The sequence below is a fragment of the Triturus cristatus genome, chromosome 1_1 (genome assembly GCF_964204655.1).
Source record: "Triturus cristatus chromosome 1_1, aTriCri1.1, whole genome shotgun sequence".
Taxonomy (NCBI): Eukaryota; Metazoa; Chordata; class Amphibia; order Caudata; family Salamandridae; genus Triturus; species Triturus cristatus.
Genome location: NC_140579.1, coordinates 560,291,531 through 560,317,876, shown reverse-complemented (window position 1 = coordinate 560,317,876; position 26,346 = coordinate 560,291,531). Strand labels below are relative to the sequence as shown.

At 49.6% G+C, this 26,346-nt stretch overlaps 1 protein-coding gene across 2 annotated transcripts in view; it reads left to right on the top strand.

Moving 5' to 3' along the window:
• TNNT2 (troponin T2, cardiac type) overlaps positions 1-26,346 on the top strand; it is a 306,241-nt gene that overhangs the window by 261,080 nt on the left and 18,815 nt on the right. Inside the window, exon 10 of one of the 2 annotated variants that reach the window (XM_085599694.1) lies at positions 13,748-13,835. The exons of the other annotated variant lie outside the window; for it this stretch is intronic. Coding sequence (XP_085455820.1) covers positions 13,748-13,811 — 64 coding nt within the window. The 3' untranslated portion in view covers positions 13,812-13,835. Of the gene's footprint in view, positions 1-13,747; positions 13,836-26,346 lie in introns of those variants that run through there. 2 annotated transcript variants of the gene reach the window in all.

Here is a 26,346-nt window from a genome sequence, read left to right as displayed (position 1 = left end):
TGGCCGGTGCCGGAGTGAACTAAACCCGCGAGGACGACCCAACGGTGACTGTGACCCCGAGTCCGGCACCCAAGGACCCCCCTCGACTATCCTGAAGAAGCCTGCAGCCTCAGAACAGAGTGCCACCCCAACCGCGATCAACAAGAGGGTAAGATTCCCGACATCAAAAGGCACCCCTGCACCCGGCGCCCCACGGCCCTCTGTGCCCAATCCCGGGGTACCTACCTATCCTCCAACTACCCAACTTACCCCTCGAAGTGGTGGTGGCACCTGAAGAGTCCTCGTCCCCGAGCCTGCAGTCTTTTTCCAAACCGGAGATTTGCCATAGAAATCAATTGAGCGCCCGACGGCTCAAAAGCACCCTGCACCCAGCCGCCCGAGTGGCCCTGGCAGTGAAAACTCTACTCTAACCTACTTCCCCACTTGCCCTGAGTAAGTGACCAGGAGCCCAGCTCCCACAGCCACGTGGCTTGCCCGACAGCAGCTACCAACCCAGGCCCCCCTATTCCTCATAGGATAACATTTGGCCTAACTCTCTCTGCATCCGGCCGTCCTGAAACCGCTGAGGGTGAACTGACTGTACCTACCTGACACTGGGGGACCCCTGAGTCTATGCCCAGAACTTCAACTCTGCCAGTCGAGTACTTCCCCTTAAACCGCTAACTTCATTTTCCTCATAGGGTAACATTGACTGGCTTTTTCTTGGAAATTCTTTTAAGTGTGGACTTTTCAAAACTCAAAATATTCACAAAAAATCAGCCGAGTACCAAAAACGAATTTACTCACCTGCTCTTAGGTGAGCGCTCCCAGTGCTGGATCTTGGTGCCCAGCACTGACTCTGAAAAATACCCACAACTATACTTACCTTTAACTCATTTTTCTTCCATAGGAAACCATTGACTGTTTTTCTGTGAAATTTCTTCTAAGTGTTGATTTCTGCAATTTCTAAATATTCATCAAAAATCGTATAACATCTGAAAACGTAATTACTTACCTGTTTTGGATAAAGGTCCCAGTACTGAGTCTAGACACCCAGTACTGGATTACAAAAGTAACGATAACCTACTGTACCTGTAACCTACATTTCCTTCTATAGGGAATCATTGATTATTTGCTCTGAAATATTTTCTAAGTGCTAACTTTTGAAATAGCTAAATATTAGTTAAAAATCATTACAGTACCAAAGTCGACTTTCAACAGCTGATTCTGAGAACTGACCCAGGACTGGATCTAGGATCCAAGCCTGGAATTACAAAAGTAATCTAAAAAGTAATCTGTTGCATACAATTTGAATTTATCATTGAGCTCAATGTATTGTGTTTAGAAATAGAGTTGCCTACTGCAACTACCTGTAACTGTTTACTAAAAAGTCTATTGGATATACAAAAGTATTTTTATGAAACATCTCCTGTCGAGAAAGTATATTTTAATTCCAAGTGTTGGTTCTAAAATAAAACAAGCATATATTTTTTATATACAAACCATTGGCCTAGAGTTCAGTTATTGAGTGTGTGGAACTATTTGCTGACTGAGTGTGTACAACAAATGCTTTACACTGTCCTCTGATACTGCCTTACTGCTCGACCAGGCTACCACTTTGGAGAGTAAGGTTATATCTAACTTTAACCTCTGTTAAACCCTTGGGGTCTGTGGACTCTGTACACCCTGTACCTATTAAGGAACAGTATATACAGAGCCACTTTCTCACACTACACGATGCAGAAATCCAGAACAAGTCCCTTTACTGGATCCGCTCATTCCCATCTGTCAGTATGCAGCAGGTCAGACTCCCACCCTTCCTCTCGTATCCCACACCAACCACCTGCGGAGTTTCCCAAGTATCCTCCATCAGCCCCACCCTGTTCAAGATCTACATGGCCCCGCTCGCACCCATCGTCAGATCCCACGGACTCACTATCCAATAAACCCAATATCTCCAAACACAACTTCCAAGAAGTAATGGAAGCTGTCGCCAGGTGGATGAAGAACAGCTGCCTACAACTCAACGCGGACAAAAGCGAAGTACTCCTCATAAGCCCACACCCAGATGCCTGTAATGACTCCTTGTGGCTCCCACCTTATGGAACCCTCCCTCTCCCCCCACCACCACACACGGAACCTCTGAATCATCCTGGACTCAAAACCGCCAAATAAACGCCTTCTCATCCTGTTTCCACACCCACCGTTTCCTACGAAAGACCTTCAACTGGATTCCTCTTGAGCACAGGAAAACTGTCATCCACGCCCTCCTCAGCAGCAGTCTGGACTACGGCAACGCACTCTACGCTGAGATCAACAAGAATCTTACCCCAAACAAAACGTCAAGAACGCCTGCGCTAGACTACTACTTAACCTACCTCGCCATATCACCCAATACCTGCGGACACTACATTGGCTCCCGATTGAGTATAGAATCCCCTTCAAGCTTCGCCCACAAAGCCCTCCACAACACCAGACCTACCTATCTTGTTTTACGCACCCCAAAGATCCCTCCGCTCAGCCCAGCTCTCCCTTGCTATGGTGCCGCTCATCAAGAAGACTAGAACAGGAGGCAGTTCCTTCTCCTTCCATGTGGCCAGGGTATGGAACATCCTCCCTCCTCACCTCCAACAGACACCAACACTCTCCAAGTTCACGCAGGACCTCAAGACCTGTCTCTTCGACTCAGTGAACATCCGGGACCTGCACGTACCCCCTGCCCCTCCCGAGCACCTTTAGCACCTTCGGATGAGTAGTTGCGCTTTACCATGCTTGATTGATTGATGGCCCTCTACTCCAGAAGGTTGATGTGGGGCTGGGACTCCGCCAGAGGCCACTGATCCCCCACCTTTCACAGATGGCCACCCTCAAACCAGAAGCAACGCATTGGTCACTGTCAGCTCTGGGTAGGGAAGGCAAGAAGGCTCTACTGCTGACTCAATCACAGTTCAGTAAGAATCACTGAAGATCTTTTGCAGTGTCTTCCAAAATATCAATTTAGTCTGAGATGTCCCCTTGATATTAAGCCCACTGAGACTTCCGATCCCGCTCCAGAGCCCACATTTGCCACTTGATGTGCTGGAGGCCATCAGTTCCGCAGCCTTAGAGTTGGCCGTAGTCCAATACCCCAGTGTTACATTGAAGGATGCTACTTTGATGTTGAAACATGTATGTAAATATGTGTACTAAAACATGCGGCCTAAACCTGTATATTATTTTTAGCTTTGTACATCAGGCTTTCCATCCTCCTGTTAAACATTGAGGGATTCTGCTTTGTGAGGTTTGAGTGTGGCAGGCAGAATCCATGTGGAGTAGGTGAAGTCTCTTCAAAATTCACATAACCACACTTCTTGCTGCTTTGTTTTCCATGGAAAACAATTTTGTGGGGTATTTGGTATTTCTCTCTGCATTTCTTTAAAATGCGGGAGATTTTCACCTTATTCTTAGATTTTCTCCTACACGTTGTACATTCATGGTTGCACCTTATTTGTGTTTGAGCATGACGGTTCAGAATCCACATGCAGCAGATGATTGATCTTCAAAATTCCTCCAACTTTATTTTTTAAACATGGGTATTTTCAACTTTTTACATTAGATTTTCTCTTGCCCATTCCACATGAAGAGTTTTAGATTTTTCTCTTGCCTGTTTTATATTGTGTTGCTGCTTTGTGTTCCCCCCCGATATAGTGATATCACCAGGTCTATGCAGCCTCACAGATGAGCCTTAGTAATCGACCCCTAGCAGCCTGTTGTATTTTGGCAAGCCTCGCATTGTGGCCCGACTGGTGGATGGCCACTACTGACAGCTAAGCAGTCATGGGCCTAGACCTGCCATGACTTGGGTGAGTGCAGCACTCTGATTCAGCAATTCATGCCTGGTGGGCTCCTGCAGGTCCACTCTATTGGCACATCTTCGCCCACAGACACAGGCCAGCACGCACGCGTAGGCGGTTGCTGCCGATATCGATTCACCACTGAGGCTACGCGGAGCGACCTCTGCCTCGGGTCCAGAGAGGGCCCTGTTAGACCTGGGACACTTTTCTTGTCATCTTGCTAGGGCTGTGGTGCGTCCATCCCTGTTCTTCTCCAGGTCTCTTCTCCCCTCTAGGAGGTATTCTGAGCTCTAACGCAGCTACCTTGCCAAGGTTCTGCTCCTGCTGCCCCCTACTGCATATCCTCATTATGCCTCGCTCTTTCCTCTGCCTGTTTGCTATACTGCTGTTACCTCCCAAGTGTGCCGCGTTCTCTCGTGCCTGATTATTAGATATCCTAGTGTTCCGTGGTCTCCCTACTGACCTGACAGTAATACTGTTTACCCCTTCATTGTGCTTTAGCCTCTCCACTCCTTATTGTTAGACTGTGTTTGTTAAAAATCTGGTACATTGTGTCCCCTCATTATTTCTCTCTCTCACCCCTCCCTCTTTCTTCCCCCTCCCTCCCTCCCTCGTCACCAACTCTACCTGTAGGAGAGTAAGATCTGCTTCTTATAGTTACCCCCACTTTTTGCTGATGTTTCACTGTTTTTTTACTTATGCTGGGGTCCTGATTGGCAGGATCCCAGTCATACTATCTGATTTCCCTCTAAATTGATTCCATGTACTTTAGGTACTCTCCAGATTGGATACTGGGGTACCCTTATGAGTCCCTAGTATATGGTACACTATGTACCAAGGGCATAGGTCTACCAGGGTCTGCAGCATATATTATGCCACCCCTGAGCAGCCTTCCAAAATGACACCACAGGTCTGCTACTGCAGCCTGGGTAAGGTGGTGCATTCACCCCTTACTGTAGTATAGGTTACCTAAATAACTTTTGATCACACACATATAAACCTATAAGTCTTAACAATCCTGAAGGCAGGGTGCTTGGTTTTCATGTGAGAGGGTGCCCATGCATGAGCAGATCCCCTCTGCAGCCTTCGGAATCTATTCCCCGTGATTGTATGTGATGCAGCCAGACTGTTAGAAATGGGATTTCTGGTTGGCTAGGGCTTGCGCCAAAGCCAGGCAGAAACCACCACTCTAGTCAGGGCCAGGAAGTTACACGCCAAAGATAACCCCTGCTCACCCCCTTGGTAGCTTGGCACGAGCAGTCAGGCTTATCCCGGAGGCAATGTGTAAAGCGCCCAGCAACAACACCCAAGGCCCACCACAAAGGAAACTCCACACAAGGTATTATATAAAAATAACCTTTGTATTATACCACAACACATTAGATAAAAACACACACTCTACAATGTGCCAACAGGCACGGGCAGAATTTACAAGGGATTATATGTACAGGGGACAGGGCCACATGGACCACTGTCAGGAATTAGCACTCTCAGAACTTAGCACTTAGAACATAGGATATAAAATTATTGTAGCACAAAATAACACGTGTAGCACACAACCAGTAACTACTGGTATCAGGTAAGTACCACCTACGCAACCCTAACCACCTTAGGAAAATATTACAAGGAATCAGGACCTCACTAGCACCACCTGTACTAGGAGGAAAACAACCACCTAAGTATCACAATACCTGTAGGGGTCTAAGCACATTACACATGATGCATCGCAACACATTCAGAGGTGTAGGGAAGAAAAACACATGATGCATAGAATACATTCAGCGGTGTAAAACAAGGCACATGACGCATAAACACACATTCAGAGGTGCAGGTTAAGAACAAATAGCGCAAAACTCACATTAGCCACCACCTGTGGCAGTCCCTAGGCCCACTGGCCTTGAAGGGGCAAGAACGCCCTGTGTCCCAATGTCAGGGGGGGGGGCCTAAACGTGGCAGCTGCCCACTAAGTGCTGGGCAGCTGTAGGGGCTGAGGCCTGGGCACCTCTGGGCCCTTAGAACAATGATGGCCTCCGTGGGAGCCTCACTGGGCTCTGAGAAAACACTCGGGCCCCATGAGCCTCGCAGGCTCTAAACAAGAAATGCCCCCTGAGCCTCGCAGGCTCTAAACAATAAGGCGCCCTGAGCCTCGCAGGCTCTGATCAATAATGCGCCCCGCAATTCGAGTCCCTCTCGACTCAGCAAGTCCCACCGTTGCCTGACATTGGAGCCTCGGGGCTCTTAACCAACGATGCGCCGGTAGGTGGGGCCCCCCCTCTCTGGGGACCTTCTCTCGGAGATCGCCCCCGACGTCGGAGTCCCACACGGGGGACTCTTTCACACTGCTGCCCCACACGTTGGAGAGCCGAGCGAGGCTCGACCAACGAGGTGCCCCGTACTTGGAGCGTCAGGCGCTCTGTCCCACGCGGCCCCCACTCACCGGGACTGCTGCTCCGGTCACGGCGGCGCTGCTTCTTCCTTTCGCCCGGGCCCCCTCCTGGGACCCGGGACTTGGGAGCGGAGCCTGCCGGGCTCCGAGCTTCCTGATTCCTCTTTCTCTTCCGGCCAGTGCAGGAGCGCGAGGTGGGCTCTCGTCGCTTCCTGCTTCGAAGTCCCGCCCACGTCCCAGTCAGCGTTGCCTGACTTCCTGGGCTTACCCCGGACCGGGCTGCAGCGGTGATTCTAAACTTCGGCCATAAGAGGGGTAGGCTCCCTCGTTGATGTACGGCGGGGTGGGCACCCACCGGGAAATCCACAAATAAGCGGGTTAGGCACCCGCCAACCAGCGCAACAATGCGGGGTGGGCACCCGCTCGGAATTTTGCAAAATAGCAGGGAATCCCTACGTCGGGGTTCCCTCGCTAATAAGTGCAGCGCCGCGCTGCTGGCCACAATTAAAGCGCTCCTAGCGCTATAAGTGAATGAAAAGCGCTTCCAGGCGCTTTAGGGGAAAAATGAAAGCGCTCCCAGCGCTTAAAGGAGGATCCCAACAAAGTCCAGCAAAGTTCTTCCCTGCATGCAGCAGGGCAGGGGTGGGGGGCAAGGCTGGACCCAGAGCCAGCTCACTGGGCCTCCAGGCAGGGAGGTAGTCCAAGTGGCGGTCCTCTGGTCCAGCGGCAGCAGCAGGCCCCCCTCAATTTAGGATCAGCAAGAGAACAAATTGTAAGGGGGCACAGCCCCTTCTTATACTGTAAAACCCTTTGTCTCAAGGTGCAGGGAAGGGGCGAACCAGTTACAACTGGTTCCTGAGCACTTTGTTTTGCTCAGCCCCTCTCCCTATTCACTGGCAGGGCTAGGGTCATCAATCGCACCACAGGGGGCGGAGCCAGCATTGTGTAGGGAAAGCCCAGCCCTATTCAGGACCCAGGTGTACTCCTCCCACCCACCTAGCTGCTGATCTCCCCATTCACCACTGGGTGACTCATCCTGACTCGGGGGATTCCCTAGCCCGTCACATGACCTCAACCAGCCAATCGCCAGACCAGGCACACATTTCACACTGCACACCGAGGTGCCCACTTCTAGAAGTGGCACTTCCACACTAGGTACATGCACGCCGCACACATCATCGTGCAGCATTTCATCACACGAGTCCGTACATACCAAACTCGAGCCTGCACACCCCACGCATCAGGAACTACCAGGGACACATACATTCCCCCATGCATTCCTATGGGAGGGCAGGCCTATCTCACCACATGCACTCAGAGTGCACACGCACTTTACTCTGGGACACAGGGAAAGTGCGCAGAAACCAAAAATCACTAACACAAGTCACAGTTAAAAAGCAAAAAAAAAGTTTCAGGAAAAAGTTTCAGGGGTGAACCTGCCAGAAGGGCCAAGTCCAACACAGACCATATACTCTTAAGTGCATTATAACCTCGCGGTAAATGCTAACTTTGGACTAGCTGCACAGAAACATGTCGTGTTTGGTGTCAAACACTTTGGAATCATACCTCCCTGCCAGTAACTGGCGTGGGAGGTATGATTCCACCCTACTCGAGGGAGAAACATGACTACACTGGTACCAGCTTAACAGAACCCGGGCACCACAAAATGGATGCTGCAGACACAAGTCTGCCCTCCTGCTGCTGGACGAAACTCTGGCAGGGGAAGGCCTGCCGATCGGTTCCCTGTCACAGGGAGGTGTGACCACCTCCCAGACAGGCTTTATTGTATTGGGGCTGGGTGGGTGCACTCCAAGAGTGCTTTGATGTCTGCACTGGGGCACGTTTGGTGCCCCTGTGCATAGTCCAGTTCAAACCGGTCCCAGGGGCTACCAGCCCCTGCTCTGGCGCAAAACTGGACAAATGATATAGGTTTAGCGACCCCTCTTTCCTGACCCTCCCATAGGTGGGTCCACAGAGTATGTACAATCCCTTCCTTGGGTATTAAGTAGGAACCCCTGGCTACAGGACTTTAGATATTCCTGGAAGAAACTCTGACACTGAATCTTGGATCTTCGACGATCTACAAGACTAGATAACTGAAGAATCTCCCTTGAAGTAAAGGAGTTACTCCCCTGCTTGTCAGGCACCAAAAAGACGCATCTGTTCGGAGTCCTCAGGAGCTTCGGAGATGCCAACAGAATACTGTTGCCACATAGGAGGTGAGTTTCCAAGCGTCCATGAGGCTGACATGATTCCTCAGCAAACCTGAGACCCGTAGCCCTTGTGGGGACCGTGTAACCCGAACCCCTGGACACTGTGACCATTTGCAGCTGCACACTCTTCCCGGCATTCCCCGAGGCTCTGCTTTGGGCTACTTGTAGTCCAGACCCCGAGCAGCGATTGCACTGAAGATCACTGGCCTACACTCTCCAAGTGTTCCGTGGACTGGTTCCAAGTGTTTTCTCTCAACACCCCTTCGAGATCTCTTGTCCGTCGGCTTGTGGGTCCTTGAGAAGGGCAATTTTAGTTTTAGCAGGCTTTCCTGGTTGCTCCACAAGTTCCCTGACTCTCCATTGCTTGGGGAGTCCCCTGGACCTCGCTGGTCCCCACCGAAGCCTTTGTTCTCTCACCGCGTGGGTTGCCACTGCCAAGGCTTGTTGGTTCCAATCTGGTAACTGAGACCCCATCACTGGACATCCTTTGTGGGACAGCTCGCCTGCGGATCCTGGAAGTCGCCGACTTCTCCTGGTCCTCGTGGCAGCAGAGTCCAGCTTCACCTGAAGCACATGATATCGGTGGGCCCTCTGCTTTCAGGTTCTTCCCATCTCGGATCCAAGCTTGGATCTCCTCGGACACTTCTCCTCTTCACGGCAGCAGCACTTTACAGCATCTCGCCATTGAAAACGAGGACGACTTCCGACACCATTTGACACCCATGCACCCGGCTTCCCTGGGTTAGTTAACACGAGTAGTCCGGTGCTCCCGTGGGTGTTGACATTAGAACCTTCTAAGTCCAAAAGGGTTTGTTCCTAGTCCTCCTCTAAGTGTCCTTAAACCGCAACTTTGTCATAGCATTGTACGGGGCTCGCACCTGTGTTTAGACACTGCACCCGTCCCCTGTGGGTCTCCTGTGTCACTACCTTGGGTGAGTCCCAGCAAGTCTACGTGCTCTAGGCACTGTGTCTAGCCAAGTCGTGGTTCTTATACTACTTTATTATGATATGGTCTCCCCCCCCCCCGGGGCCTGTAGTATATTGTGCTTATTTACTTTGTTGTATTGATTGCACATATGTGCTTTGACCTCTAATCTCATAAAGAGATTAGTAGGGAGTGTTCAGAAATAAATACATATATAATCTCACACACCTGGTGTAGATCTCCTTTCATTTGGTTATTTAAGAGATTATAGACTGGTAAAACAAGCTGCTTTACATTCCTTCAAAACTTAGCTTGAAGGCTGCACACCATAGCTACCACTAGGATAGCTTTCAATAAAGGTTGTCTTTAACCTATCATCAATAAGGGTTGTTTGGACTGGTGCAAGGTGCCCACTAGAACTAGTGGACAGCGTATACCAGGCCATCTTCTCACACTACCCACATAGCCGGACACACGCCTGACCCCATTTTCACCTCCAAAGACCTGGTCAAGTTCAACCACATCTCGCAGCTCACCTGGGCCAACCACTACAGCATCCACTTCACCATCTCAAGACTTACCAACACTGGCACCATGCTCCCCAACTCCATGCGCAGAAACTGGAAAAATATAGCAGAACAGTGGAACAATACTCTCAACTCTCACCTCCCACAATAAGCTGTGAAAAACTTCTCCCAGTGGTTCATAGAATCCGTCTACATAATTACCACTGCCAAGCAAGCCAGATCCAGATAACTTGTCAGAAGAGCTAGCTGGTTAATCGCTGAGCTGAAATCCACCACATGCAACTGTTGGCAAGTAGAAAGAAGTGGCGCATCAGCAAAGAGATGGGAATCGCACCACCTTCAAGACAGCTCTAAACCAGTACCACCCCCTCCTGATAGAAAAAAAAGAACGCTCTAGCTGACCGCATAGAGGCCAGTACAAAACGAAGCAAGGAGCTCTTCGACATCGTGAATGAGTTCTCTAACTCCCCAGCCACCAAGAACGACACCACCCCCTCCATAGAAATGTGACACCCTGACTAACTACTTCCATGACCAGATCAGTCAACAACGAAAACTTCAAAAGCCTAACCCCCAGCTGCCGACATAATCAGCCCGCTCACACCCACAAACATAAACCCCCAACACCTGATCACCAATTGGGACCTTCACAATTCAAGCCACAATCTCCCTTATGAACTCTGTGTAAAAAGGTTTACCCACAGGCCACTGTCACCACCCCGCCTTCACCCTCAGGAGCAAGACTATTGGCGACAAGCTCAAGAAAGTCCTGAACACCTTCATTACCTCAGCATTCTTCCCTGAAGACTGGAGACACGCTTAAGTGCAGCCCCTCCAGAATAAACCATCTGTTGATCCAGCAGAACTGAAGGTCTACCGGCCCATTTCTCTGCACCCGTTTCCAGCAAAGGATCTCAAAGACATTCAACCAGATACTCGCAAAACACCTAGAACACAACAGTCTCCTGGACTCCTCTGAATCTGGATGCCGAATCAAACACAGCAGAGACAGCCCTCATTGAAGCCACCAACGACATCGGGCCCTCATTCTCTTGGGCGTATCAGCTGTCTTCAACCCAGTCACCCATCACATCTTGATCAACAGACTTCACCACATCAGAATCCAGTGAGACGCTCTTAAATGAATCACCTCTCACAGAAGAACTCAGAGAATCCTTCTCGCACCAGTCACCTCTGAGCCGGAGAAGATATGCAGCATCCCACTTGGATCGTTGATCAGCCCCACTCTCTTCAACATGCATATGACCCCCCCCCCCCCCACTCCCCTCCCGGCCAACACAGTCAGATCGCCCAGACTCCACATCATCTCCTATGCCATTGACACCCAGATCATCTTCACACTGTCCGAAGACCTCTCCCCCCACAGAGACAACTTCCACAGATGTATGAGAAACTCCGCTGATTGGATGAATGGCAGCTCTCCCAAGCTCAGCACGCATAAGACTGAAGTCTTCATCTTTGTGGACAACACCTCACCATGAAACAATGCATGGTGGCGTGCTTAACTTGGCCCATGCCCCGCCCCGACAGACCATGCCCGCAACCTCTGCGTCATCTTGAACAGCAAACCATCTATGAAGAAAAAGGTAAACGCAGTCTCATCCACCTGCTTCCACACCCTACCCAGCTTGGCAAGGTCTTCAGTTGGCTCCCATTTAACACCATAAGGACCGTCATGCAGGCCCTTGTCACCAGCAGTCGGGAACACCCTCTACAAAGGAGTCACCGCACATCTTCTGAAGAGACTATAGACAATACAAAACTCAGCGGCAATACTCTTCCTCATCTCGCAGACAGACCAGCATTACACTCAACATCAAGAAATTACACTGGCTCCTGTTTCGGAAGAGATTCCGGTTCTAGATGCTGATCTACTCGTACAAAGTCCTGCACAACGAAGGACCAGTATACATCAACAAAAGCATAACCTTCCACTAACAGACCAGACACCTGCGATCAGCTTCCCTCTTCCTCGCAGACAAGCCCTCTGATACCCCATGGTTAATAGTCGAGGACGCTCCTCACACCTGGTGGCCAAAGCTTGGAATGACCTTCCCCTGCACCTTCTGGCCGTTCCGGCAATTCAGAAAATGGCTCAAGTCCTGGCTGTTAAAATGAAAAGAGCACCACAAAGCAGTTCAGCAACTCCAGTGCCTTGAGACCCTCACAGGTGAGATGCCTTGCTTTATAAATCCTTGATTGATTAAGAGGTCGTAGACTGTCCCCTCAATTGCTCTGTGGCACCTGGATAAGTGTAGGGAACGTCAGAAGCCTGAATCCTGCTCTGTACCTACTCAGAGCCTTGCACAGCAGCAATGACTCTCTGTGGAACACCTCTTGGATGCCTTTTCGGGCTGCTCGAGTCAAGCGGGCCGGTTGGGGTGTGCCTATACCCTCCCAAGGTGAATATGGCTATGCTGTTGGAGAGGGGCGTGACTAGCTCCCACAGCCGAAGCTGGCCCAAAGACAAATGGACCAGTACATTGAACCTACTGTAGATACCCGGTGGACCGTAGAGCACCTCCCCATCAATAACAATAAACAGACATGCCCATCATTCTCAAAGCAATTCAAGGCGCCGGGTAGCAGTAGAGACAAAAGTGAATGAGGTCTAGATGGATGTCAGCCTCCTGTGCCAATATACTCACAAAATAGCAGACCGGTTGACTGAGGCTGAAGCCGGGGTCTCAACGGTTGAAGATGAAGTGACGATCCTTAAACTCCAGGCCTCCAAGTTGCTCTCCACAATGGATATACTGGAAGAACGAGCAGAGGGTGCTGAAAACCAATGCCTGAGAAAGAGCCTGTGGCTCGTTGGGTTCGCAGAAGGAGTTGAGACCTCAGTGACAGACTGCTTTCTGGAGCAATGGTTCCATTCTTGTGTCCCATTGGATAAGCTGTCTCTTAGTTTCGTGGAGGAGAGGGCGCAGCGGGTCATGGCTAAGTGTCTTTCCCCAAGGGTTTTCTCATCCCATGATGGGCCACACCTTCAACCACCACTGTCGGTATGTCATCTTCCAGGAGGCTCAAATCACCAATATCTGCGCTTCACCACCAAGCTCATGGTCTTCCCAGACTACACCTGGGCAGCCCAGCAATGCAGATGCTTTCTTTAGGTCGTTAAACATAAACTCGTGGCCCTTCAGATCCAATATATGCTCCTATTCTCGGTCCATCTGAAAGTTATTTTCAACCCGTCCACCTATTTCTTTGAAATTCACCAACAAGCATGAAGGTGGGCGATGGAGCAATGGGTACTCTGGCCCACCAGAGTTGGGGAGGCAGCAAACTCTAGGACAGCTGGGTCCCCCGTGAGTTCTCTCAGGTACCCCCTGGGGAAAGAGAACCCACTCAAGGAGAGACAGACCGAACCAGCACAGGTGACTATGGTTATTGAACCCATCTCATGCTGGGAGTCCACCAGGAGCTCTGGACCCAAAGGCGTCGCTCTCAGGCACCCCCACTCTCTTTCAGACTAAGATGGCGATCATGAGCCACTCATTTGAACCCTGGCAGGTGGAGAGGTGCAGAATGACCCGGTCATGGATAGCCAACCATTGCTGCAGACGCTGTGAACTATTCTATTGCTATATTGCATAAAAATGTTTTGGATGTGGGATGGAGGGAGTGTTTTCCTGTGTTCTTTTGTTTTATTGTATGAATTAGAAATTGTTGTCGGCCAGTGTGATCCTTCAATTGAGCAACAGGGGCCTCCGATGGATCCTGACCCACCCTACTAGTTTCTTTATGTTGAAATGTTGGGCGACAGATACTTTATAGTTGTAAGTATGTGTTGGAGGTGGGGCTGTTGGGTTGGATGGGTTATTGTTCTGTTTTCCTTTTATTCTGGCTTTCTTTTGCAGGCATTTACAACAAATTTCGTCCACTGTGGGCACTCGCATACAAAATGCTCTACGGCTCCACTAAGTCTATCCCCCTTTGGACCAGGAGGCTTCTCATGAGGAGAGGGGCCAGTTCACCACTTTCCAGTACAGCCCCCAAATGGCTATGGTAATTTCCTGTAATGTAAACCATGTCCTCAGTTTCTAAGAGATCGACAGTACTTTGCTATATAAAGCGGTTTAGCAACGATGTGGTCCTGCTTTAAGAAACGCATCTTTTAGGTTCCCACTGTCCCTTCGCATCATGTTTGGCTATGACTTAGTTTTTCATGTTGGCTTCTTAAGAGGTTCACGAGGGGTTTTGATCCTGCTGCATATGTCCTTCCTAGTTGCGGTGTCCTCCTCATACATTGACCCGCAGGGGAGGTACATGGGGATGGAGGGCCCTCTAGAGACTAGACACCAGTACTTCATATCGGCCTACGTTCTCCAACAGAGGTTGCACTGGACACTACAGGCTCTCCAGGACCTTGTGGTGCCTCCCAACCCCCTGGGCTATCTGATTGGGGGTGTGGGTTATTTTTAATGCCGTCCCAGACCCCAGTCTTGATATTTTCGAGGCCCTTCGCCCAGGCCGAATTGCGCGCTCATCACAACTTACATTGTAGGCCAACTCAATTGGCCTATGCGATGCTTGGAGATTTTGTAACCCCTCACAAGGGCTGTACACTTGCGTGTCAGCAGCTCATAAACTGGGTCAAAGACCTTGAGACCCTCAGAGGTGAAGCATCTGTGTTCTACAAATCATGATTGATTTAATCCGTTTGATTTGGCTCCCAGCCAGTGACCTCCCTTGTATTACAATGCAAAAAGGTCCTGACCTGAGGCATCTCAGAACACACACCCCTCCTCTTTAAAATGGAAACCCTTTTGTGCACCTTATGACCTATGTAGCGCATCAACGCCTGGCATCTAGTAGACCAAGACTGTATTGACTTTATAGAGCACTAAAGATCTTCTTTAAGCTCAGCTGTACTACTGTGCCCTCTGCTGGAACCCCTATGGGCGTCCAGTAAACCCACCCTGAGTGGGTCTGACCAAGGGATATGTAGGGGGAAAGAAGACACGCCAACTGGTACAGGTAATGGATTTAGGAGCCCATATCCTCTCCTTGGAGTGGTGGACCTGTGGCTGCACCTCGGCGACATTAAGCGACAGCTGCAAGTCCACCACTCTAGATAGAGGATCTGGACTGCCCACCCTGAAACAGATCTTCCTAGAGGGAGTGTGGGAGAGGGTTGGCCCAGCTGGTCTACGAGCATAGATACAAATCTAGCAAGCTCTTATTTTGGCTGACAGCTTATGCTGCCTCGACTAGAACTGTAACGGCCATTCGCAATTTTCATGGAACCCTTCATGAAAGTATGCCCGAGGTTGCTCATGTCATTGCAGCGTAAAAAAGACTTCTATGGTGCAACCCCTGTACCCCCACAGGAGTCTGCATTCCCACTGCTAAAGGAGATTTCCCATGCACTCGATTCCCTGCCTTTTCTAGCCAAAACACTTGACCAAACGATCACAACTGAGGAGATAAACATGGCCATTTCAGATCTCAATTTGGGAAAGACCCCTGGCACAGACTAGTTCAGCATGGAATTCCTTAAAAGTTACCCGACCCGTTCGCTCCCTCACCTACTGGCCGTCTAAACTGAGGGGGCAGAGCATTGATCATTCGCCCCCAGACCTGGCACTGCCATTATTGTGGTGATTTCTAAGGCCAACCAGGCCGCAGAACATTGCTCCTCGTATATGCCTATCTCTCTCAAAAACGCAGACATCACATTTTTTCGAATGTCCTAGTGACTACATTGTCAGTTACCTAGTCTACCCAGACCAAATGTTGGTTCATGCCGGGCAGGAGCACCCGCTGTTGCATATGGAGGGTACAACTCACCCTGCCCCAGGCGTGCTGTTTGAGCAGCCCCCCCCCTACCGAATTTAATTTGAAACGGCCTTTGACACTGTTTTGTGGACCTTCTTGGAAGCTGTGCTAAAGCATGCAGTTTTTTAAACTTACTACTTTGGGCTCATCAGCCTGCCATACAATGCCCCTGCATCCAAGTCCAGGTAAACTGAGTCCTATACCCGCCCTTCCCAGTAGTCAGAGGCTCCAACCAGGGCTGTCCTCTGTCTTCATTTCTTGGCTTAGTAATTGAACTCTTGGCACGTCTTATCAGATGCGACTCCCAAATTCTGGATGGCTTTAAGAGGAGGATCCTGAAGAGCGCACAGCTCTGTATGTGGATAACATCCTATTACTTCTGGTTTACATGCAGTCTTTCGGCCCCAGAAACCTCCACCTATATGGTGAAGCATCTGGTCTGCAGATAAACATGAACAAGTCACTGTTGGTACCAGTTGAAGACACAGGAGGACATTCTTGGTGCCCTGCGATCCCGATATGCTTACTCCTTCAAATAGTTTGATGTCTGTATATTCTACACCTCCCAGCCCTGGCCTGGACTCTTAATTTTCAGCCCCTTTACTAAAACCTTGACTAGGGACCTGTAGAAATGGGGCCTCCTGCCTTTAAGCGCTATGGGGCGGGTAGCTTTATTTAAGAAGATGTGCCTCCCGCTTTTTGTATGTCCTTGTGAACTTCCATCACACAATCCTTCGAGGACAGCCCTGTTGTGCCTTTTGGAGGAAGTTGGTTGACTGAAACTGGAGAGAACCTTTATCGGCATGGCCACATTGTTGGGCAAACAAGATATCGCCCGTAACTGGAAGTCGCTGGAACCATGCCTCATTCGAGGGGTAGAGGGGGGGGGGTGGACTGGTGTGCCAGCCATGAGAAGCCGATTTACGAGGCCGTATTTTGCCACCGAAATTATAAGATGTGGAGCGGGTGGTGGATAAATCATGGCCTGAATGGGTAATGATGTTGATGATGATGTATTTACTAGGTCTATATCTCTAATGCATTTTTTTGTAGTCTTGTAGAATTTTGTGGAAAATGACTAAATCTGAGAACTTGGGTATCAAAAAAAGAATGATGCTTTAAAGTCCCACAGTTTTCTGGATAAGGACAATGTGTCCTAGTGCCAGCAGTGCTAAAGTTAAAGTAGCTGCCACCCATGGGCTGAGCACCACAAAGTTTTATCTTGCCCGCACCACAGGAGACCTAGCAGCAGGCCCAGAAACATCGCCTGGCTTACAAATCTACAGCGGCTGGTGCTGGAAAAGAATACCCGCCTATTTGCAACCATCTCTGGACTTGGATCTTCACGCTGCTCTTCAGAGTTACAGTAAGTTCCTTTGGTTTCTGACAAAGATTTTGAGTGCGTCAGTGTTTACAAAGTTGATTGAGCAGATGCACTTATTGTGTGAGTCTCGACCCACGCTGGTGTTCAAGATCTCCTCTTGCAAATCTGAGGTGTCTTTCACACACTCAAGACGATGTCCCAATTCTGGTCACATCACTGCCTAGGGTGACAAACCGGTCTTCTCCAGCAGCAGTGTACCAATGGCGATGGCCCTTGAATCCCCATGAGCCTTTCCTGGTATACAGAGGTGGTGTTACTCACCTAAGGAGGCAAGCCGCTTGGGGTCAAAGCTGTAGCCCTATTATTTCAACATCCTAAGTTCCTGTTGCTCACTCTTGTGCAGTGGTTGTCTCTCACATTTATGGCAGCCCTATAGTCTCTGATGTATTGTTAAAACGCGATGGCCCTAAAGTTTCAGTCCCCCCTTTTCTAATTCAGGGGTCATGTCTCGCATGCAGACAGGTAGTCCGATCGGTGCAGTGGTCCGATGAACCCTAATCTTTCATTCTGCCTCTCAGATTCTTGCACCATGACTTCTAGATCTTGCTACTGCCTAGCTCTGTCCTGAACCTCACAGAGTTCACTGGTCTTGGGTTAGGTAGAAGGTTGTGCACTAGGTGAGAATTTTTGATCCTCTTGGGTGATGTTTCCTCAGCAAGCATGGGAGATTGGACGACCCTCTGGGTCACAATCCTGGTTGCAACAAGCTGTACTCTTGAGTTCTTACATGCTGATGATCAGCTTCATTTGACCAAGTCTTCGTCTCAAGCCTCCTATTTAAACATTTTCCATATACACTGTTAGATTTTGTCTCTCTGCTTTTCATGTTCCTGTAACGGGTGGCCTATTTGGAAATGCTCACATCTTATGACACTGTAAGTCATCTATCACTAAGAACAGTCTTCAAATTTGGGAGCTCCCAACACAGGCCACCATGATGTTTTCATCAGTGATATGTGGTTTAAAAGGTTACCCGTGACATTGGTCCTACTTGTTGTGATTCCCTTATCAGTCCTATAGTCTTCGACAGATGTGCTCAGGCCTCCTTTGACCAGTGATTCCTTACGAATGAAAGAGTTACCTTTTGAAATGCAGGGCAGACCCTTGCTCTCCCTTCACCCAGTGTTTTCCCTTCCAGTGTGAGAAAATGCAATCCACATTTCTATTTTTAAGGTTTATTGATTGACATCTGAACTTAGTGTTATTTACTGTTGATTATTATTAGACTTTTTTGACTATAGTCTGTCACATGACCTCTTCAGACTTCATGGCAGAAGACAGAGTGCAGGAGTTGCTACGCTTATTGCGAGAAGCAGGGCGCCTTGATTCCCTGTTGGACAGGGGAGCCATCTCTGTGTCAGTTCGACGGCTAGCCGCCGCAGTATTGGCATGCACTCTAAGGCAGAGCCAGTGGACATTATGAAGCCTAGGTAGTTGGGTGGGCTGCTTGTGGGTCCAGGGAGGGCCTCTGAAAGCAGGGAGATGTCTGAGTGAAGTGAGGGTGGCAGGATCGCAGACAAGTGGCATAACTCAATGCACTTACAGTGCAAGACGCTTCCCGCTTGGACTCATGGCCCGCAGAGAAACAGAGATAGCTAGCATAATGAAGTGCATGTGGGGGTCGGGCAAAAGTCATGGCAAGCGAGCCCGGGCACAGAGGTGTCTTGCCCAGGGTAGTAAACAAAGACTGATGCATTGTCGTGCGGCCACAGAAGAAAGCAGGCTAAAGCAATTCACAGGCAATGTTGCACAAAATAAGGTTACAGTTCCTCATATAGGGTGAGGGGGTGATATGGCTGAAAGAAGGAACGGGCGGGTGTACTGGGATTTGGTTGCAGGGGGGGGGTCTAAGTGATCAGATCTGAATGCCATCAAACACCCAGAAGGGTGTCCAGCTTCATCATTGAGCAGCTCCTCATTTGGCTGATGCTGCAGTGCCTGACCGGCTCCTCAGTGGGGTTCTTTAGCTTTGATCTTTTGATGAATTCAAGTGAGGGGGTGTAAGAGAAGGGTGGTGTCTCGGTGATCGAAAATAGCCTAAGGAGTGCCGAGGGGACTTTTACTAAAGTGGTCCCCTTGACAAAGTAAAAACAATGGAGCTGTCACGGGTAATTATGTACCAAGATAGCTTCAAAAAGGGTGACGTGGGATCTGCCTGACGTAGGCCAAGCACATAGTCCACAATAGCTAGGTGGGCCTCTTTGAGAGGTCTCTCCCAGCCTTTGCTAGACATGGTGGTCCCCTCACAGGATGACCAAACAGAAGCTCAAAGGGACTAAATACCACTGCTTTCTGTGGCACTTCTCTGTAGGTAAAAAATAGACATGGCAAAAGGACATCCGTAACCTTCTGAGTTCATCAGAGAGTCTTGTGATCATACCTTTTTTACATTTTCGTGAATACGATAACAGAAAGCAATCCTAGTAGTACATCAGTGTTGAGCAGACGACGCAGTAATATAAAGAATGCAAAGCATCTACTCAATATGTTACATGGAGATACATCAATGCAATTAGGTGCATAAATAGACACGATGTTTGATCAACGACGAGCAGAATCTAGTACGCACAGGGCTACAACACATGCAGTGAATAACAGGGTTGTTGTCAAATCATCGCACAGGGTGAAACCCTTGTCTCAGTCTGCACCATCAGGCAGGGCCATCCCCTTCAGTCACATCCATCTCTTTTCCAGCTATATAGTGCTGATACAGACCCCAAAAACGTTTAGGGTGATTCTAGGGCGATAGTAATTCACTATACAATTCAGATTGTGTAGTACATTAAACCATATCTTTTGATCAGTCTTTGACAGTAGGACCTGGTCCTCGAGCCCAGCGCATCGCAACCCTGCGTTTTGCAAGCAGTAGACCCATGTCTATTAATCGGCGTGTGTCTTTCAGCAGTCGCCTTGTACAACCCGGCAAAGCCAATAGTGGGTCCAATGGCAGTGGCAACCCTGTGATTTCGCTCAGCATGCGAAAAATTATTCTCCAGTGGTTCGCAATCACTGGGCACGACCAGCGATATGCAAGAACACAGCTGGCCGGACTCTACACCGCTCACATTCTGCAGTGTCACGGAGGGCATATCTGTGCAGCCTGTCAGGCGTATAATAAACTGTATTAAGGAACTTAAAATGTATGACACCGTGTATCCCATTCAAGGAGACATTCTGCGTGACCTCACAGCAATATGGCCAGGTGATGTCATGGAGAGCCTCCCCAAGATCATTTTGCCATTCCAGCTAGCCTTGGTGAAGTGATTCCTATGATAGTCCTGTGATATGTTCTAAATACTGGAGACTATCTTACTAGGAGATTCCGTACACAGAAGGAAAGAAAAGGAGGCTATCTCGGGCAGTTCCGTCATGTCCTCCCCAAGTGTTCTGCGAAGGGCATGCCTCACCCTGTGAAAGGGAAACTTCACAAGCGGTGTGTGAACATGCCCTTCCGCCTCAATATCAGCTCATCCTCGAGCCGTGCCTTCAGAAAGTAGCTCCCCAATTTTAACAATGTTAATTGATACCAGTGCGTGGACCACCTCTCTTTCACGGTATGCTAGCAGCCAATGGCATCACTCCAGCGGGGTTGAAGGGAAATACAAGATAGTGCCCGCCTGCCTTTTTAACAAATTTTGACATGCATGAGTACCCGAATTAACGGAGTCCAAAATACCAGCTCGCCTGAAACAACAACAATGAGAGAGGAGGGGGCGCAGCCGCAACCCTTTCAATCTGTACATGTGGGAGGCCATCTTGCTAGTGTACCCTGTGGTACGCATGTGAACCTTGCACCACACAATAATCTAATTCTAAGTCCGGGGCCCAACCCCCCCCCCCCCCCCCAACCGGAGTAGGGTAGTGTGAGAATATCCCATTTGACACGTGGCTGTTTCCCGGCCCAGGGTGACTTCACCAATAATGAACAAATGATCCTGAAGATGTGTGCAGGGAGCACCATCGGAACATTCAAAAACAGGAATAAAAACCTTGGGAGCACCACCATCTTCATGAGATATATGCGACCCAATAGAGACCAAGGCAAGCGCATCCAGCATTCCACCTCTTCTAATTTCGCAATCGCTTTGCCATAGTCCTTGCTGAGAACCAGCTCAGAGTCTGTATCAACTTTTACTCCCAAGCAGCGCACATGCTCGGTAGATCATGTTAGGGGGTAGACTAATTCAATGGGCTCCATGGCTGGGGACAATGGGAAAATAGTTGACTTAGCCCAATTAATCTTGAGGCATGATAGCTCACTGTCTTACCACCTTATCCAGCACTGGGGACAGATTAGACACCAGATCCCTAATGTACAGAAGAGTATCATCCGCGTAGAACGACACAGAGATTACATTTTGGGAAGCGGGTCACCCTGTTCCCATGATATTCCCTTAAGGCACGTGCCAAGGGCTCCGCCACCAGAGCGTATAGAAAAGGTGATAGGGGGCAGCCCTGAAGAGTGCCCGTGATATCTTGAAAGGGGCAGTGACAGTATACCCGACTCTTACCCTGGCTGTGTGGGAGTTGTATAGGACCACCACTAACTGCAGGGAAACTTCTCCCACACCCATCCACCTCAACACTACCTGCATGAAAGGATTTCTCAGCGTTGAGAAAGACCTCAGCAGCTTTGGTTTCCGGCTTAATATGCAGCAGCTTTGTTTTCCGGCTTAATATGCTGTTTTGTTCCAAACTCAGTCGGTAGATTGTATGTCAAGGTATGCCCTGGGACAAACCCTGATTGATCCGGACCAACAAAGAAAGCAACCAGCGGGCCAGCTGGTTAGCTAAGATTTTAGCGAAGAGCTTGGTATCCACATTAAAAAGTGACAGGGGCCTAAAGGATGAACATTCATTAGGGAGTTTGCCTGGCTTTAGTAATGTAACTATTAAGGCTTCCCTCATTGAGGGGGCATTCCCCCCACCCCCTATCTCCTCAAAAAGAGTAATCAGTTGTGGAGTAAGCAACTCCTTAAAGAAAGCAACAGTAAGGCCATCTTGCCCTGGGGTGCTTCCAGCACGCATTGCATTTAGCGCAGCAAGCACTTCACCTGTATCTAACAGCTTCATTAGGTGCTCCCTATGCTCATCAGTCAATCAGGGCATCCAAATATGTTCTAAGTATTCTTTGATCGCTGCATCATCAGCAGTCACTCTAGAGTGGTACAGATAGGAACAGTACTGATCAAACTTATCTGCTATTGCTGTTGGGTCTCTCAGTAGCTCGCCACTCTCTGCACGCAACTCAGACACACAGCCCGACTCCCACCAATCTCTCAGCACAGCTTCTTACACTGAGCCCGGCCTTTCCCCTCCCCATATGTTTTGGCAACTGCGTGTTTCCCCATGTGTTTAACCTCGATGTCAGCGATTTCGTGGTACTCCTCCAATGAATTTAATTCTTCCGCTACCTGAGCATCCCAACTCACCAAAGCCTCTTGCTCCATCTCGATCAACCAAACGATTCTCAAGGCTAGCCAATGTAGGAAACTGGCTCTGTATATACTATACCAAAGTGAGGTATAATGTGCACAGTCCAGTGGAACCCCAAAGGTAGGCAGAGGTAAAGTTAGATAGCACCTCACTCTCTATTTGTGGTAGTGTGGTCAAGCAGGAAGGCATTATCAGAGGACAATGGTAAGCATTTGTTGCACACACCCAGTCAGCAAATTAATTCACACACTCAAAGACTGAACTTCAGACCAATTGGTTTTGTATAAAAATATTCTTTGTTTTATTTCCTAGAACCAAGTAAGCCTGGCACAGGTAAGTTGATAATTACTTTGCAGTAAATATACAGTTTGAAATACCGTTGCAAATGTACTTTGGAATGGTTACAGTTTGAATTAATGGTTATGCAATACTGGGAACTGCTGTACATATACTTTGTATCGATCTTGCAGTTAAAATTACAGGCAAGTTACTTTTACGTTACTTTGAGATTACTTTTTAGATTAATTTTTCTACTCAGTGTGATATGCCTAGCTATCACACTGAGACATTTCCAAGAGAAAAAGTAAGTTCAGTCAGTTTTGCACAATTGTTATTTTTCAGGTTTCCATACAAATCAACTCCACACTTGGAACATTTTTCAGAGAAAAACAGTCAATAGGTTCCTATGGAGAGAAATTAAGTTAATGGTTACCAGGTAAGTAATCGGTCTTTGGAGTTGAGCTTCTGGGTTAGAACAAGGGTTCCCCCAGGGTCAAGGATTCACTCTCGTTACACCCTCAGCGGCACTAGGGCGGCCGGGTTAAGAGTGCTGAGGCACAATATTATCCTATGGGGGATGGGGGTTCTCCGGTTGGTGGCTACTGGCTAGCAGGCCACTTGGCTGTGTGAGCAAAGCTCCTGAACTTTAGCTCAGGGCAAATAGGGAAACAAAGGTGCACCCTCAGCGGCACTGGGGTGGCCGGGTGCTGTTTTGACGTCAGGCACCCTGTTGTTTGCTATGGGGAACCTCCGGTTTGAAAAGGCACGGCAGGGAAGAAGGTCTTCTGAGTGCGACCACCGCTTCAAAAGGTAAGTTGGGGGTTGGGTAGGCACCGTTGGTTGGGCCACCCAAGGCCACGCGGCGTCGGTTGCAGGGATGCCTTTTGGGGTCCCTTTTGGGTTTGGATCATCTTACCAGCTCCTGGTCGCAGTTGAGGGGTCCTTTTAGATTTCGGTTGCAGGCGTCGGCTGGAGGCTTGAGGCAGGTCGGGCATCACTGGATCTCGGGTCAGGATCACCAGCGGGACCACCTCGTGCTGTTTGCCCACTCGAGCTCCGGCCGTGGATGGCGGGTGCAAACTTGTGCGAATTCACAATTTTTGGCCGAGGTCAGAGATTGCAGGTTAACAAATCCGGAGTTCAGGGGAGACAAAGTCTTTGGGGTTGAAGGCAGGTAGGTCCTCTGGGGTTTTCAAGGTTGCTGGCTGCAGGACACAACGGGATTTTGCAGGAGCAGGTTCGAGGGGGAGACAGGCCAGTAGGGCTGGGGCCAAGTCAGTGGGCGTCTTCCTCTTGTGAGGTTCTGCAAGGCTGTTCAGTCCTTCTTCTTCTTGTAGTTTCATCTTGTCTGAGGAAGCAAGGTTCAGGAGTGCCCCTAAATACTAGATTATGGGGCGTTACAGTTTGGTAAAAAGGTTGGGACCAATGGCTCCCTTCCCTGGGGTGGGTACACCCCCTATTATGCTACCCTACCACGGGCGGGGGCATAGGCCTATCCCTGGTTAGCTGGGTCCCCCCATCTGCAAGATGGCGGGGACTGAGATTTGTGCTTCACCTCGCTTCCCCCACCTGAGGGGTGAAGTTGGCAGAGGTGGGCACACCTCTCTCCTCACTTGTTGTTCCTGCCGGTTTTCCCGCCCAAAGTGGGGGTCAAAACCAGTGGGGGCCAGTTGCTGAGAGCAGCAATTGGCCTAGGGAAGCTTACAAAGGCGGCAAGCCTTTGACGCTTCCTCTTCGTGAACCCTGCCAATCCTGGGGGAGAAGGCTTTGCACCTCGTCCCAGGATGTGCATTGTTTCAGGCCCCAGAGAGCAGTAAGCTCTCGCCCCAGGGGTCCAGAAACATGTCTGGTGGTGGCAGCTGAAAGCAGCCACTCAGCCTGGACACTAGTGGTAGGTTAGTTTTCAGTGGACATCTTTAAGATGCCCTCTGTGTGCATTTTTCATTCAGTCCCACACTGGCATCAGTGTGTGCTTAATGTGCTGAGAAGTTTGATACCAAACTTTTCAGTTTACAGTGAGGCCATTATGGCGTTTTGGAGTTCATAATGACAAACTCCCAGCACCATATACTCTTAATGGCAGCACTGCACTTACAATGTCTAAGAATGGACTTGGACACTGTAGGGGTACATGGCACATGCACCTGTATCCTCACCACTGGTATAGTCCACCCAGCTAGAGGGGAGGCTGACCTATGCCATGGCAGTGGATTGCAGGCATGGCACAAAGAGAAGTGTGTCATGTCGACTCTTCACTTTGTTCTGCACCAAAACACACAGCCTGAAAAGGCAGTGTGTGAGTGAAATGGTACAGGACCTCTAAGGGTGGCACAATAAGTGCTGCAGCCTTTAGAGGCCTTCTCTGGTCACAGTGCCCTGGGTACCTGTGGTACCATTTACCAGGGGCTGACCTTTGGCCAGAGATGCCAATTGGGTTTAGGCTTCAATGCAGTTTTGGGGAAAGAACATAGTCCCTGGGTACCTGATTAGCAGGAGCCCAGGGCACACTCAGTCAAAGCACATCATCTATTCAGAAAAAGTGGGGACAACCATGCAGAAAGAGGGCACTTTCTCAGGGCCAGTCTCCCTCTAAGAGAACAGAGGACCCCAGAATGCTTGGGCATGGCTATCCCCTGTATATAGACTTTTAGAGTCTCCCATACCGTAGAAAACTGGCGAACGGAGCCAATATTTGTTTCAAAGAAGTTCTCTAAACCCGCAGCCATCTCGGATTTGAAGACACTGTCTAACAACGAGTATGGCGGAAACCGCCATGTGAAGGGAGCAGGCCTCTTCTGAGGTCTCTCTATGTCCAGCATTATTGGAGAGTGATCTGAAAAGGAGTGGGGGTGAGTCAACCAGGCGCAAATCTGAGGATACAAAGGTCTAGCGACCAACCAATAATCCATTCTGGTATGGAGGTCATGCAGGGCTGAGTAGTGGATAAAGCCCCCGGCAGTCGGTGAGAATGTCTGCCAGACATCCAAAATGCTTCCGCCCAACTGATCGTCAACGTCCCCCGCCGCAGCCACATTACCCCCCACCTGACAAACCTACACTGGCTCCCCGTCGACAAGAGGATCACCTTCAAGCTCCTCACCCACGCACACAAAGCACTCCTCGACACCGGACCAGCCTACCTGAACAGCAGACTCAGCTTCCACACCCCCACCCGCCAGCTCCGCTCTGCCAGCCTCGCACTCGCCGCCGTCCCCTGCATCCAACGAACAACCTCCGGCGGCAGATTCTTCTCCTACCTCGCCGCCAAGACCTGGAACACCCTACCCACCCAGCTACGGCAGACCGAAGACTTACTCGCCTTCAGAAGACTCCTCAAGACCTGGCTCTTCGAGCAGTAGCTCTTCTCCCGCCCCCCCCCTTCCCCCCCAGCGCCTTGAGACCCTCACAGGTAAGTAGCGCGCTTTACAAATACCATGATTGATTGATTGATCCAGCATATTCAACCCACATCAGTAATCACTATCCGCAGCCAAAGGGCAACGAGCAGGTCCCCAGGATCGGTCCAATGCCGGGTGCAGCACGCAGTTGAGATCCCCCACCCCATATTTGCGGTAGAGA